The 16,023-nt window shown below is 32.9% G+C and overlaps 2 protein-coding genes across 4 annotated transcripts; both read right to left on the bottom strand.

Annotated features, from left to right (window-relative positions):
- LOC109326896 (U-box domain-containing protein 44-like) lies at window positions 973-6,716 on the bottom strand. The gene is made up of 5 exons (XM_019559786.1): window positions 6,419-6,716; window positions 4,660-6,046; window positions 4,235-4,538; window positions 3,127-3,617; window positions 973-2,181 (listed from the first exon to the last, which is right to left on the bottom strand). The coding sequence occupies exons 2-5, from the start codon at window positions 5,890-5,892 to the stop codon at window positions 1,186-1,188; spliced, it is 3,024 nt and encodes a 1,007-aa protein (XP_019415331.1). The 5' UTR covers window positions 5,893-6,046; window positions 6,419-6,716; the 3' UTR covers window positions 973-1,185.
- On the bottom strand, window positions 8,294-13,331 carry LOC109326910 (molybdate-anion transporter-like). Of its 3 annotated transcripts, none has more exons than XM_019559808.1 (8): window positions 13,107-13,331; window positions 12,000-12,144; window positions 11,748-11,916; window positions 10,660-10,930; window positions 9,986-10,251; window positions 9,678-9,893; window positions 9,130-9,232; window positions 8,294-8,751 (listed from the first exon to the last, which is right to left on the bottom strand). In XM_019559808.1, the coding sequence occupies exons 1-8, from the start codon at window positions 13,255-13,257 to the stop codon at window positions 8,669-8,671; spliced, it is 1,404 nt and encodes a 467-aa protein (XP_019415353.1). In that variant the 5' UTR covers window positions 13,258-13,331; the 3' UTR covers window positions 8,294-8,668. The 3 variants fall into 3 exon arrangements, with proteins under 3 accessions (XP_019415353.1, XP_019415355.1, XP_019415354.1); XM_019559810.1 differs by having other exon boundaries at window positions 8,294-8,721; XM_019559809.1 differs by having other exon boundaries at window positions 8,294-8,727; window positions 13,107-13,330.

The following is a 16,023-nucleotide window of genomic DNA, read 5'->3' as shown; positions in this document are numbered from 1 at the left end:
CATATCATGTGTATATCCCTTTCAAAATTACAAATATATATATCTCTATTTTTTTGATATATAATATCCTATAATATAAATTAATATTAAAAAATTTATGCTATTGTACATTTTTCTTTGATAGAGATGGAGAAATAGGTCTGAATCAGCGCATCCGATAAATAGATATGTTTAAATTCTTAAAGGCGAATAGGTTGTATTGTTTTTGGATTATTGAATTGAATTTTTTATGTATTATATTAAATTAAGGGGGAAATACCCTTCAATTTTCACTTTAGATATATGTTCACCTTAAGTAGCTTAGCACAAAGAAACAAATCCCTATCCATCCTTATAAAAAATTACATCTCATGGTTTTCCATCATGAGTTGTGGAGTATAGGAAGGAATATATAAAATATAGATACAACAATCAAACTTTTATCTTATTATTAGATGGGATCAACTATAAGAACCAAAAGACATTATAATACTCTAACATGGATTTATATTTCATTGCAAGCTCTACCAACTTGAAGCATCAACTCTCATCATAGAGAGGTTAGTACTCTCAAGCATTTTTGTTAATGAAAACCATGAGCTCTCAAAATCCTTATTGTTTATTGCACAACTAGATTGATTTACACTATATAGATTTTCCAAAAGAGTTGATGTCTTGCCGAGAAGTAACAAAAGAACCAAGATTTGGAGTAGATACTGATAGCACAATTCTGTAAACCAAATTGCTAAGTCTGGTACTTGATATGCAGAGGATTTGTGCACCCTCTTACAATTATTAATTACTATAATATTCGACCTCTTAATTTGACCCTACCCACATTTGTTACACAATGTGTTAGGAAGTGCTGCCATTGTGATGAAAGCATTTAACTCAATGCAATATTTGCAGAATATGGTGGCCATTTTATCGTGCCGATGTAACCGTAGAAGTGAGCTTGTTCATGCTTAGAACAGTAGATAGGATGCAATCATGTCACTAAGTTCAGCTCTTATATCCCAGTGCATGTATCAGGGCAAGACTGACTAGAGAAAAACATAATTTTCAATGCATCTTGGATAAAGTAAAAAAGGGAAAGTTAAGCCTTAAACATGAATACTCCTGTGTAAAATTTCTCTATTTCAGTTTTCATCCATATATGTTGTACCTTAAGATATACAAACAACCAAATAAATCGAAAGACGGTTCCTAAAAATAAGAAGACTGTTTATCAATCACTCCCAATTGAGCAAGGTTTTTGGCAGCAAGGCTTCTCAATCGACTATCTTTCTTCTGAGTTATGTCTACCAAGGGCATTGTGGCCACAGTTTTGTACTTATTTTTCATTTCATCCAGTTGAAAAATTTGTTCTAGAGCGATCAGAGTTTTTTCCTGCAACCTTGTAGCTTGAACGTTCAACAATTTTATCAATGGTGTATTAGCATTTGCATCTTCAAGTACCTTACTTCCACTCTGTGGCGCTTCGGCATCGAGCAAAGTAAATAGTGCATCTAAGGAAGCTTCACATGTTCCAACATCTTGCTCGCTAAGCATCCTCACCAGGGGATCCAAAGCATTAGCTTCTAAAATGCAGAATGAAGACTCAATTGAACAAGTGCCTTTGTGTGCTGGACAACCAATTTCCCTGGCTATAAAGCAGGCTTTGAAAATACTCGGCTTCTTTATCGGCTTGCTCAAGCGGTATGAACTTTCCGAAAACTGCTTGATTGAAATGGCTGCATTTTGTTTTGAAATAGGTGTTCCAGAAACCAGCAATTGCACCAGCACTGGGATTAGGCCTTCTTCGGCTACTCTCTTTTGCCATTCCACATTTGTCGAGACAGTAAAACGACAAAGCGCTTGGACAGAGTTCTCTATGACTTGCTTTTTGTGTGAGGCATGTTTGTTTTGATCTGTAAGACAAGCCAAAATGGTTTGAAGTGCCCCAGAATCTAGAAGCCACTGGGTCATGTGTGACTCCTGTGGTAGTTTAGATATAGTGCCCAAAGCAGCAACCATCTCTTCTGCTTCATCGGAAGTGTCGATGATGGTAACCAAGAGTTTAACAAACCTTTCAGTTATATGTGATGAGAAGTTGCTGTAATCACTGTCTTCTGTCAAGCAATAGAAAAGCTTCAACGCATTTACCCGCACTGTTTGAGCATTAAGCTCTACCAAATGGACCAGTACTTTGGCAGCTGATATCTGCATTCATGATAAGTTTATAACTGAAACTTGTAATTATTGAGTCTTTATTATGAAACAGTTGTATACAATGAATAATAATGATCTTATCAATGTAACTATTGTTGTTGTTGCTATTTTTGAGGTTGCTCATTTGGAAGATATGATATGTTCCAAAGTTTATTATTAATAATAATAAGAAGAAGAAGCATTTTGTCAACCAACATAAATCAGGACTGTATGGCAGATAATGTAATAGAATACTACTAAATATATTTAAAAATTGTAGGGGGTGAGAATTTGGAGAATTACAAGTACTAAATTATAAGCATAGTTCATTAGTGAAATGCAATACAAAAGGACCGTAGTGTACTAATTGATTAGAGATTTATCCCATCTTGTTTTCTTCTAATATCTTATTTTATAAAATGGTAGCTTCTTTTCATTCTAAGTAGGTAGAGGGTGAGTTTGGCGCAACGACAATGTTGTTGTTCAGTAGCCATGAGGTTAAGGGTTCATATAGTAGAAACGACTTCTACACTCGCAGGGGTAAGATTGTATACTTCTACCCACCCTAGAAGCCTCGTGTACTGGACCGTCCTTTTTTTCATTCTAGTAGCCATTCTATATCTACAACAAAGGATCTGGCTTCTCTAAAGAATAAGGGTGCACATTAGAGGATAAAGTGCAAATGTAACCATTGATTACAAAATCAACAAGCATAAGATGCATGCACATATCTAACAAATTATGGAGTTGTTAAAATATCAACCATTGAGTTTTAGATCAATGGAATAATTCCTTACTTTTTCATCTAAAATGCACCTCTCACTTTAAAGGAGCTAAATCCTACAACAAGGGACATGAAATATATAGAAAAACACAGAAATGCTCTTTGTTTACCTGAAACATTTTTCTCTAACTTCTTATTTCTCAAAATTATGACACTATAAGAAAAGTGCATACCTGTTTCAACCTCTTTCTGATGGTGAAGCCAGAGAAAGACTGGCACAATGCATGGAAAGCTTTGAGAATCATGATTTGTATCTCAGGTCCTGTTAATGAAATTAAAGAGAAGAATTTGAATATATCTTCCTCAGAATCTAACAACGAGACCCGTTCTTCTTCAATTTGTTGATGAGTTGTTGATATGGCGAGATGCATGATCGTGGCAACAACTTCTTTGCGCAAAGCAGGGGACTGTAAACTGTGAAAGTATAGCAGCTCCAATAGTGGTTGATCAACACCTTCCCGTATCATCTGAAGGCCATTCTCGGGCAGGCTTGAGAGCTGTAGTAGAGCTTTGACAACCACTTTCTTGATTTCCACGTTATCATTTACGAGCAGACGAAGAAGAGGCTGCAATGCCCCATCTTTGACTAAGGACAATTTATTCTGGTCTGTCAATGCGATTTTTGACAAAGTTTCTGTCATGATTAACTTCATGTTTTCTGGTCCTACATAAAGGAAACAAGTATTGACAATCAGTGAGTACATTGGTGCACCTCAGATTCATTTTTCCGAAAGAGTCACACTCAATGAATATCCAAACTTTGTTCATTTCAGGAATAAATTCCATGTTAGCTCGATTTTCAGTACTGAAGTTTTGCCAGAAAGCAGTAAGAAAACATTTGTATGGCTTTATTTTGTTGTCTTCATTCTCTTTTATTATCTAATATTCAGCCTTGCTTCATTTACCCTTACTATTTCATCCATTTTCTGTATTGTCTTGAACACATTACACATAGGTGCGGTAAACGGATGCAAAACAATAAAATTATTAGGAATCTTCTCTGTTCTGTTTAGTAAGCATTACCAATTTAAAGACTATTGTCTATAACCACATGCCATTAATGCATATATAATTCAAGAAATTAGATAAAACTGGAGCCACTTCCATATTTCTTACAAAATACAATTTTCTTCAAGTATGAGAACATGTTATAGTTATATACTACTAAATAGATATGGAGATCAATGTCAACAAATAAGATTGAAGTCCCACTCCCTTCTCAAAAAAAGGATAAAATAAAGCAAGAAAGGTTCAGATGGTGTATCTCATTCATTGGAATACCTGTAGAAAGGTTCAGCAGCAAAGGCTTAAGATAATTTGCCTTTGCCATTTCTATGACATTCTGTTCAAGGAAAGAGAGGTTCTCCAGAAGCTCATGCGCATTTTTGGATGCTTCAACGTCATCACTGTTTAACATTGTCATCAGGAGAAGTATGCTTCCTTGAATGTTACCTATGAGACCACGCACCATTTCACTTTTAGATAACTCCAACAGCAACTCCAACGCTAACTTACTTTCCTCAATTCGACGTGCAAGTGAGCGAACAATTGATCCGAGTGCATTATCCACTTTAGCAATATCTTCCTGCCAGAAAATAAGTAGTAACATCTTTATTACAAAAAATCGGCATTATTATTCTCTTCGGTCTTACATGGAGTCATCTAGAAAAGTGTATAGTCAGTAATGTTATGGATTTATGAGGTACCTTGTTCTCTTCATTATCCACTGCAAGTAAAGACAAGATGATAAGAACGCGCTTCCTTATTTCACGATTTTTAGAACCAAGAAGTCCAACAAGAACAGCAATGTAATTCTCCATTTTCAACCATTCTCTGTTAATCTCTCTTTCTAAGCACAGATCCTGCAATTTGTCTAAGGACTCTAGCACTTCCTCTTCTTCATCTGTTTCAAGTTGGGACTTGATAGTAGAAATGGTAATGATTGTGTTCCGGTCTTTCCATTCTTCAATAGATTGTCTAAGAGTCTTATTAGGCCTTAAGATAGAAGTATCCAAAGGCAACATGGTCAAAGGACAGTGACTGTTCCCTTCGGCGAACCACCTCTCGATTGCACTTCTCTCAAATGTCTTGCCGGAAGAAGTCTCCACAGGGTCCACCATAATATCAAGAGAGATTGGGCAGTAAAATGAATGCAAGGGCAGCAATGGCCTCCTTCCTAAAGAATTTCTCTTTTCAAAATACTTCTTTTCCTTCTCCCGTGCTGAAGTTATCGAATCAGACTTTTCGAGCACTGAAATAATCTGCTCCATATGTAGAACTTCTGCCATATCTTTCCTAGATTTAGCAATCTCTATATCGCTTTTCAGTTCTTCAAATTCTCTCTTCAAAGCAGCATGCTCAGTGGAGACACCAATAGCATCTGCAATACAAAGTAGCAACTGATTCACATATGATCGATCCGCATTTCCCTCTTGTATTGCAGTCTCAATTTTTCCCAAGATTTCCTCATCTAGTGCAGCTGTTTGATACTCGGAATCTAACATGTTCCAGCATAGCTCACTTATCTCTTTGTGTAAACCAATGTTAATGTCCAAAGAGGACAAAGGGATAAGATTGACTGCTCTACTTATATCTTCAATACAACACTTCAAGCGCGAAACAATCCTTCGGGAATTAATTAGAAGATAAACCTTACTTCTACTGCTGCATTCCAAAACCAGCTTCTTAGCAACTTCAACCTCTCGGTTGAGAGCATTCATAGCATTACCGAAGCTCTCGGAATTGTGTGTGTTTTCCTTTGACAAAGACTTCAATATAAATGAGATCTTCTCCAAGTGAATTGAGAATTTTTTAAAATTTTCTTTGTGAATGACAACCTCATTGGCTGCTTTGACAGTGTCAAATATTGTAAAGATGGTGTGGGAAAGTAACTCCGATACTGGAGCAAGCGAGGCTTGAACTACTAAATCCATCGCCATTTCATTACTAATGCTATGTTGGGAAGAATGAACTGCAATCTTATCTTGTTCAAAAATCAAAACTCATTTTCCAATCAATCATGGAAAAACAATAAAGAAACATGACTATAAAAGTGAGGAAATCATCAAGTGCCTAATTATTCACTCTTCTTTCCTGCATATCAAGCACAACAAAAAAATTCATAAATTTTCATCTTCTCAAATGAATATAGAGCAAGTTCACAACTATATGAATCAAACAAAAAACATTAGTCAGCTAACTAAATAAACAGAACAAATAAGTGGTAAGTCCAAAAAAATGAAATCCATGCTCAAAAGAAAGTGAAAGTCAGCAATGATTTCTATTTGGATACAAGAAAATATAAGGTAAAAACCTGAAAAATAAATAAATAGGGCCCTCTCTCAAATAATAGACATCATTTAACAAATTAAACAGAGATTTTTTCTATAAACATTAAATTCAATAACTTCATTATATATGGTACAAAAGCATTTCTTCACAAACCAAAGAGATACAGGAACATACCTGAGTGTTCCAGTTTTGTCAGAATTCCATTTCCAAGGAAGATAAGAGAAAAGATAAAAAAAGAAGAGAGAAATCAAATAAAAAATTAATGGGCTATGATCATAATTCATATGACAATCATGTTAACAGAAGAATAAGAAAAGAAAGTAAAGAGAGTTTATTCTGAAGAAGCCATGAAAGTGTTTCTCTTTGTCTCATGATTAGTTGAATTTTCTATGTTCCTTACTCAGTTTTGTTGACTCCTGTTATTGATAACACGCTGCTTCACACTACAAGTCAAAACTCAAAGCTCTTAGTCTAGCTGCCTTTACATTATTAATTTGTTATTAGTATTATTTTGAGATAATTGATGTCACCAACCACCTATAAGATTTACCATTTCATTATTATAGCAATCATATAGGTCGACTCAACGATAATAATATTGTCGACCGATTATGATGTCACGAGTTTAAATCCTGCAAATGATCTATTCACTTATAGACAAGATTAATGCTTAATTGTGGAAAACCTCATGCACTACACACCATATTTTATTATTATATGATTATTGATAAAAGATGTGGTGGTGAGAAGTGAACGTACTCCTTACACCGTTGAACTCTAATGCTTGTACTTAGTAGTGGAGACTACGTTAGAAGAGTTACGTGAAAGTGGAAAAGAATATTACTTGCTGGGGTAGTTAGTTTTTGTGTAATCAGTCTTAAATATAGAAATTGAATTCTTCTAATGTATGGACAAAAAAGATTTTACTTAAGATATATGCTTAGATTCGAAAATATGACTATGCTTAAAGTATTAGTTCTACCCTCCTAATAAAGTGGAAACTTGGAAACCAAAAAATACCTACAAAACACACTTAAAATCCATATATTCTAAAGTATGTACTAATTTATGCTCAAATTTTCTTTTCTTTATATTTGTTAGAACAAAAGATGTCAAATTATCAGTGTTTTGTGGTTTGTGTTGTGTCTCTCAGTCTTTCTTACTGGAAAACGATTTCATTGAAATGGGACCAAATTAGGTGCAACTTGATGGGTCTTCAGGGCCATATGCAAGTTGATGGCCACACAATTGTCCTGATACATTTTTTTGCACCCTGGGTCAGAAGTGTACTTTTTTATGGGTCATACAATTGCTGAAATTTTCCACTCTTCTCTAAATATTTCAACAATGCTCTTGTCTACTCTATGTCTATCACTTACCTCATCTCTCTTCTATGTTACCATTATCATATTCTTTACCAATCACTTGTTAGTCTATTATGGTAAGACTTATTAGACCCAAAAAAATACCAAAATATCAAGAATATGATTCTTATGAGCAAATTTTTTTGGGAGAGACATTCATACATCCTAAAAAGATTAGTTCCTTTACCCAAAAAAGGTGAGGGATATCCTCAATAGTCAAAATTATCATATTCTTTATTCTCCTCCCTTACCCATTCTTTCTACCATGCCCCACTCTCTCCTCCCTTGCCCATTCTTTCTGGCAACCATAGTCCACCAATGTTATTATTGAAAATGTTATTCCAGAATATTTTAACAAAATGAAATTTGAGAATTTCTGAAATCATTTCAAAGTTTACTTGTTATTTCTGGGAATATATATTATAATCCTTAAATAGTCTTTAAGTGATGTCCTGAAGGATTTGGTTTAAATGATTGCTCAATATTATTTGTGCAATGTTAGTTATCTTGGCCTGATTCATTGACCATAAGTCCACAAGTTTTTGGAACCTCAAGTAGACTTGTACCTGGTTTCATCCAATCGATTGGAGGTAAACAACTACGTTATTTTCATTCATTAGTATTAGCATAATGCTCGAAGTTATATGACAACAAATGCATTATCCTCTTCTTTGGAGAAAATAAATGAAGATTGAATGGGGTGCAGTTTCAGTACAAAAAGTTAAAAATAAAATAATGAAAGAAATAATATGGCACATATACTATTCGGAACGGGACAAACTATGGATCCCGCCCACAAAAAGAATAACATCAGAACTACCAAAACGAAGATTTATCCTCAAGTAATATTATATGCTTATAACCAATAGAAACCTAATGCACTAAAGTATTGATATAGAAAAATACTTAAAAAGATATTGCTCCACTTATCCTTTCTACTACTTGAATCCCTTTCCTTGGTGGGTGTTGATGGTTTTATTATCTTCACAATCAAGTTGCTGAGTACACGGTTTAGATATACTCTGCATTATGCAAGACTGAAGCAGCTGTGTTCAGGGCCTTAGATGTTCAATGGCTCGACCTCAGGGTCCCTATCCTTCCGTTGCCAATCTTCTGTTTCTGTTTCAAACACACGAATCTCAGCTCCAAGAAGAAGAAAAACATTATTTGTTCCATTAAAGAAAGGAGAAATAATGTTTGAACATAAAACTCATTGGCTCATATTTGGTAAAAAGCGGGAGCATGTGAACTTAATCCTTGTCAAAGTGAAACAAACTCACTAAAATAGGCTTATCTTATTTGGAATAAAAGAATGTTTTGTCTAGCTTAAGTCTCAGCCTAAAACAGAATATAACATAAGGATAATGTGGCAGAGAAGTCAAAGGTTTTACTAGTGAGTGATTTCTAAAATAAGGTAAAGTCATTAACACAGTATACATAGACTAAATAAGATTTGACCCCATTGCTGTCCAATTTCTAATTTTTTTACATAAACAACAAATCATTGTGTGAGAGTCTTACTTGGCTTTTCTGCAATCTTCATCAGTCGCCTTTGTAGGATACATGCCACCAAAAGGAAAATTGAGCACATGCCAAACATAACAGTGATAGGGAATGCATTAACCTGCATAGAGAAAATGCATAATAAGTCAAATATACAGGTATAGACAGAAAGAATTGCAAGAGATTTTCCTTCTTTTCTATTAAGTTTATTAGGTGTAGAGGAAGTGATTGAATATATTTCCAAGAAAGAGGTGTCAGTGTGTAGAATTCAATGGTATGGTAATTGTCAAACCAAATATTTAAAAAAGGTTGTAAATGATGGTGTAAGAGAAGAGTGAGAAGTGATTGGTTATGTGATGTGAAAGGAAGAGATAGACAGAAAGAAAGATAAGGTGTAAATGACTGTGTAAGAGAAAAGGTTGTAAGAATATAAGGTTGAGGTTCAAATTAGGGCAATATAAAGTAGGATAGACTGTTAAACTCCAACAATCTGCAATCTACATCCACAATAAAATTACATTCTTAAGATCATGTTTTGCATCTAAGTAGTAGATTGTGCAACTTACATTGTACAGCACAATGCACACAAAAATGTTCAGAGGAATGCGGAAAAAATTCATGATGGTGCTCCGGGCCTCCTCGGGAATGTATTGAGATCTCATCTTCATAATGGATGGCCAGAATATGCCAACACAGCTCTCAAAAACACAGAAGCCAAGAAGTTGAACACAGCCAGCCAATGAAATGCTTCCACCTTTAACTTTGGTAGGGACTACCAAGAACTGTTCCACAATAATGAAGTCAAAATATAGCAGAATAATATGACGTAAAAACACAATACTATGAGGAAACATTATATGGAAGAATAGCATACAGTAGTCAGAATGGGAAGCAGCAGAGCACCGGCAGAAACTGCAAAAACAAGCTGCATGTAGCTCTCTACTCGAAGTGCTGAACGGGCCAACAACTTAGATGCAAGTGAGCTTCCCAGCATTGAAGATAACATGAATGTTGCAAAAATAAAACCATGGGGAATCTCTTCATCATTTGGGCTCAATGCAGGGGTCCATAGGAACACAAAGGTGTACATTGAACCTTCAAAGAGAGACTGTATTGCCCCTAGCAATGCAATTTTTTCATCTGAAACACAAAACAAAAAAATAAATGAACATGTGCTAAGAAATGAACAAAAATACGAGACAAGAGATGATGAATAGGTTCAATGATAGCCAACAGAATAAGGAAAACCAAAGAACAGTTTGTCATTTAGGGTAGCTTTATTAACAACTGCTATTGATCACTCCATGTAGTTATGGATTCCAAGTTTCTAACTATATTTTAATTTGCAGCAGGTTTGGCACCTGGGAGTGGAAATAGATTCATTTCGGATGCTTTATAGCCAATATGGGATCAAAACGTAACCAGTTCAATCCTTACACAGACCGATTTGATGCATGAAAAAGTTTGAATATTCAAACTTGCAGTACTTGGCATGAACTATTGCACAAAGATAATGAGAAAATATAATCCAAAGCAAGAAAATTTTACCAGAGGCAATGGCCATAGCAGCACCCTTGAATTGGGTAAGCAAGTCCTTGTTTTCGGAAGGATCTCCATAATTTTCTGTCCATGAAGATAATATGATAGCCATACCAATAGCAAGAAAACATGAAGCAGCATCAAAGGGGGCCACAGGTCCAAGAGCCAGTGTATCAACAAGGACATTTCCAAACAGCCCAGACACAATAGCAACAAGACCATTTCCAAAGAATATAGCCTTTGAGAATGCTAATGATAGCCATTGTTGTTCGAAGCCCCTCTGGAAGATGAAAACAAGTCAATTGAGATTTATAAATACAAGATGCAACATGAAGGAGATCCAGACACTATTAAAACCATTTGTCACAGATTTGAACTAAAATGAAATTTCCAATCTTGATGATAAAAAAAACACTTACTTGGGCATTTGGTATGTATTTAAAAATGCATTTTCCCTTGTTTCAAGGGAAAAAATATTAATTTATAAAACCAGGAAATCGGTACCTTGTAAAATCAACATAATTTTCAAGAACAGGTAGATTCAGAAAACATGAGATTCCACAATATGGAAGCAAAATAATAAAGCATAATAAACATCTAGAAGACATTAAATTGAAAAGTTAGAGATATGAAACCTAATCAAAACAACAACAAAAATCATAGTCCCACTAGGTGGGGTAAGCTACATGGACCAAATGACGTCATAAATTTTAGATACCATCTAACAGCCTTGCCATTTCAAACTATACAGCTGTGCATAGTTGTTTTCAAAAAAATTATTTCTAAGATATAACTAGTAGCTGATGTTCTTAGGACACATATCATGAGAAATTAGTTAATTTGAAAGGTTGGTGTAGGACAATTAAGTTCACAGTATCATTTTCAGAATATAAAACCCACTCTTGTACTTAGAGCAGTAATAATAACACAATACTCAAGTCATACATAGATTATAACTTCCAAATACAATGTACAGATGTACAGTCTTATTATAACAAGGCGCTTTACGCATGTCTAAAATCAATGTATCCAGAGGAAAATTTCATAATAAACCAGCCAATAATCTTTTAAGAAGAAAAAAAACATTTTTTCCTCACCTTATTGTGTTCAGCGACAAGCCACGACTCAAATGATGAAAACAGAAGTGATGTGGCAATACCGCCCAAGATACGGCCCAACATCAAGACTTTGTATTGAGAAGAATGCTTAGTGATACAGCTCAAAATGTAGGTTATGCAGTAAGTCACACAAGCCCTCTTCCGACCCCTGATTTGAGGGTAAGAAGCATGAGATACTGAAACATACTATGACATTAATGTTGCAAGAAAACAAAAAAGGCAAGATCTCACTGTTTGTCAGCTAGAGACCCCACAATTGTTCCAAACAGCATGGAAGATCCAAAACCAGCAATGAACAGATGTCCTATGTCTCCTTTCTCATATCCATATGTAGTGTAAAGGTAGTAGACATATGGACCTTGCAACCAATCTCCAGCTATAGATAACCATACAAACAGCACCCTATTAGATTAACAACAAAAAAACAACGATAACAATTCCACTACAAACGTCTTTCTCAACAATTGCATAAGTGCATATGCAACCACCAACAGATCCAGGGAGGGGCAAGATTCAGAAAGAGAAGGCTCTCTCTGTCTCTGCTAAAAATCCTAGAGTACAACCAATAAAGTCAGATAATATATTTTCACTAACAACAATGTTATCCAAATCATATCCGAATGATGAAAAATGTGACTAAGATAAGATAAACACACCAAATAACATGAATATAGTCCTCACAATTTTCAGTTTAAATATGATATCACTGAACATAATTTGATGGATCAAATTAGAAATAGGGCTGTCTCTGCTAACAATGTCTAGATCACAATCAGAAACTACATTCACTAACAATGTTAACATCCAATTCATAACTGAATGATGAAAAATGTAACCAAGATCAGATAAACACATCAAATAACATGACCTTAATGAATAACTTAGCCAAAGGAAAGTTTAAATATGATCTCAGTGAACATAATTCAACGGATTCACAAGGACATTTACACATAAAAAAAACTTAGTAATAGTAAATCAAAATTTCAGTTCAGATTCCGAAGTTTAATTAATTAGGATCCATCTCAAACAGTAGCATTGTTTATTTATGTATCTACTTATTTATAATAATTGATATTTTGTCGTGACTTGTAAAACGAGAGAATCAAATAAAACAAGCCAATGGATAAACACTTTATTTTTCAAAAAAATTGTCAGGAATTAAACGCAGAAGAAAAGCGCGAAGCAGTTCACATCGGATTCAATTAAGAAAAAACAAATCAATTAAAATAGAAATGTAGTTCAGATCAAGAGAGAGAGAAAAAGCAGAATTAAAAAAACGAAAAGGATCAGATCTAAAAGCAATGAAACGAGATCTACGAAGAGAACCAGAGATCTAACCCATCATGAGAGAATAAACAACGAGGTAATTGTTCTTGAAGGAATTGAAAGTTGAAGAAGTGTTGATTCGATCCTTATTGTTCTTGCTCAGCTCCATAACCGCCACCAACGCGGCCAAACCACCGAACACGGTGTAATAGAAAAATTCCATTTTCAAACGATGGAGAAGAAGAAGGAAATGCTCACAAGTTCTGAGCACAAGAGTGTTACGTAGATTTCTCTATCTCTCGCTGAAAGAGTAATGAACGGGTTTTATATAGTGGTGATGTGATCAGGTGCTACGCTCAGATTCTACTATGGTGTCACTTCATATATTTTATTTTTACTGCCGACCATATTTCAATTAAGGAACTAATCCATTCGTGGTGTATTACCCCTTTCCATAAATGTCACTTATAGAAATTGAACTTGATGTTTAAGTTATTATAAGATCTAACAAACCACCTTATACTATTAGATTAAGATGAAGATCACATGTTTCAGATGCTTTCACTTCATGTCTCAAGTTAATGAAAATGTTTCATTTTATTACTTTTTGTTTTTTAAAATATTATTTTATCCACATATTAATATATGATTAACTTGAAATAATAAATAAGACAACATTTGAAATATGTAGTCTTCCTCCATTAGATCAACACTTTATTGATGTGTGACTTCATCTAATCATTCTTGTGCCATCATTACTTTTTCTATATTTATTTATTCATGCTTCAACTCTCCCTCTCATATACTGCCTATTAAATCTATTAATTGTCAAATTATCTCATTTTATATTACACTTATTACTTAGTTACCTAATTATTTTTTTCAATTTATTTTTGTTGCTAAATATATGTATTTATTTCTAGTGTATAATTATCATATCTCCTAATTTTATTTTATTTTATCTCTTATTTCTAATAATATTTATATTTTTTAAGCAATTGCATATACTAAAGTATGATTAATAGCTTAATCTATGTGCGTCTTATTCCAATAATTTAATATTAAGATGAGAAAGAGGAAAGACAAAAAAAAATTAAGTGGATTTTTGGGGTAATAAAATGCTTAAAAGAAACAAAAGTTAACTGGATTGAAATCATATGTTTACTGGTATGGGAATTTGTCATCTATGTAATAGAATTAGTCAAATCGGAAGTTTTGAAATCATAAATTTTGAAAAATTAGGCACAATCTAAACATAAAATTTAACTAATATCAAAACCAATAAAATACTATATTAGACGCACTAAAATTATGATTAAATAATTCTTTATTTAGTAATTTCTTATTAATAAGATAATAAATTAGACAAATTTAAAAGTATTATTATCAATTTACTTACGTTTATGATTTATTTTAAGGACCAACATCATGCCCCCACAAGTCCATATAAGATTATTATCAATATTGGATGGCATCAGATGTTTTCTTCGGTATATAAGTGAACTGGACATCTTACTAGTATGTTACACATATTATATCTATTGTATATTAAAATTGATTTGGTTGTACTCATCAAATGTTAAATTGTGACAAAAGTAAAATGATTGAAGGAAGAGAAAAATGTTAGAAAACTCTTACCTACGAATTCTTCGATTGTGAAAAATAAAACATAGAGAAATTGTGAATATGGTAGACAAAATGTTAACTTGTGACAAAAAGAATTAAAATGAGTGAGTGGATATAAAGAAAAATATTAAAAAAGTCTTATTTATGTGTGAGAATTTTACCTATAAAAAATTAAATATGGAAAAGTTGTGAGAAATATAGACAAAATGTTAATTAACATGTTACAAAAAGAAAATGAGTAACTGAAAGGAGAAAAAAACATTAGAAATTCTACGCATGATCTCTTCAGTTTGTGAATAATTTACTTATGAAAAAGCAAACATAGAGAAGTTTTGAAGAATTTAGATAAAATATTAACTTGTGGCAAAAAAATAAAATGAGTGACTGAAAGGGGGAAAACGTTAGAAAAACTTAATAATGATAAAGTTAAAAAATATTTGAGTATATCATTCAAGAGAATAAATATTATATCAACATTAAAAGAAAAGAAAATTATATATTAAGAAATTATCAAAACATTAATTATAGCTAGTAATAACATGTTCCACAATAAAATTTACCAAAATTGTCAATATAAATAACTCATGTCAAACTTTTAGAGTATATATTTTTGTTATTTAACCAGTCCAAACAATTTATATATAGATAATAGATTTAATTTTAAGACATGATTCTTAAAGTGTGTATATGTCAATAAATTATGCTATATTATGTGTGAGGTTTTGACGATATAAATAACTATGTTGTTGTTGTTAGGAGGGGTCATTTTTTTTTAACATAACTTAATTTTTACTTTCTTTGAATATTGGCTTGACTTTATGTTAGAATAAAAAAAATTGAATTTGATTTATTATTGAAAATTTAATATAAATAAGAATTGATTCTTAGAATTTTTTGTTTCACTTGTATGAAATTAAAAATATACTTATTTTTTATTGTGTTTGGTTTGATTTTATCTTTACATATTTGATTTGAATGTTTCTGAATTTAATTGTGTTTATTTTAATGGATAGTGTTTTTTCTATATTTATATTGAGATTGTAAAAAGGTATAGACAGAGAAAATAGATAAATATATTAATGTGATTAATGATAGGTTAAGGAGGAAGTTAACAAAATATTAATTATATATAGTAACACATGGCCCATTATAAAAATGATCAAAATGATCCTATAAATAACGATCAAAGTTATTAGTTTTTTACTTGATTTTAGGATGGAAGTGCCATATAAATATACTTTAAGAGGTAAAATTATGTGTAACATTATTTTTTTTATTTCACTATAAGTGTCATATAAGTATATTCCTCTTTAGTAATTGTCATGTAAGTATATTCCTTTTCAGTAATTGATTTTTTTTTATT

Source organism: Lupinus angustifolius, chromosome LG14, assembly GCF_001865875.1.
Source record: "Lupinus angustifolius cultivar Tanjil chromosome LG14, LupAngTanjil_v1.0, whole genome shotgun sequence".
Lineage (NCBI taxonomy): Eukaryota > Viridiplantae > Streptophyta > Magnoliopsida > Fabales > Fabaceae > Lupinus > Lupinus angustifolius.
This window is presented reverse-complemented; position numbering and strand designations above follow the sequence as displayed.

Coding starts and splice junctions, on each gene's coding strand:
- LOC109326896 (XM_019559786.1), bottom strand. CDS start 5,892: ATGGCGATGGATTTAGTAGTTCAAGCCTCGCTTGCTCCAGTATCGGAG. Junction 3,618..4,234: donor GCTGCTGAACCTTTCTACAG/GTATTCCAATGA, acceptor TCCTTTATGTAG/GACCAGAAAACATGAAGTTA. Junction 2,182..3,126: donor TCAGAAAGAGGTTGAAACAG/GTATGCACTTTT, acceptor TCATGAATGCAG/ATATCAGCTGCCAAAGTACT.
- LOC109326910 (XM_019559808.1), bottom strand. CDS start 13,257: ATGGAATTTTTCTATTACACCGTGTTCGGTGGTTTGGCCGCGTTGGTG. Junction 10,252..10,659: donor TGCTATGGCCATTGCCTCTG/GTAAAATTTTCT, acceptor TTTGTGTTTCAG/ATGAAAAAATTGCATTGCTA. Junction 9,894..9,985: donor TGCTTCCCATTCTGACTACT/GTATGCTATTCT, acceptor ATTGTGGAACAG/TTCTTGGTAGTCCCTACCAA.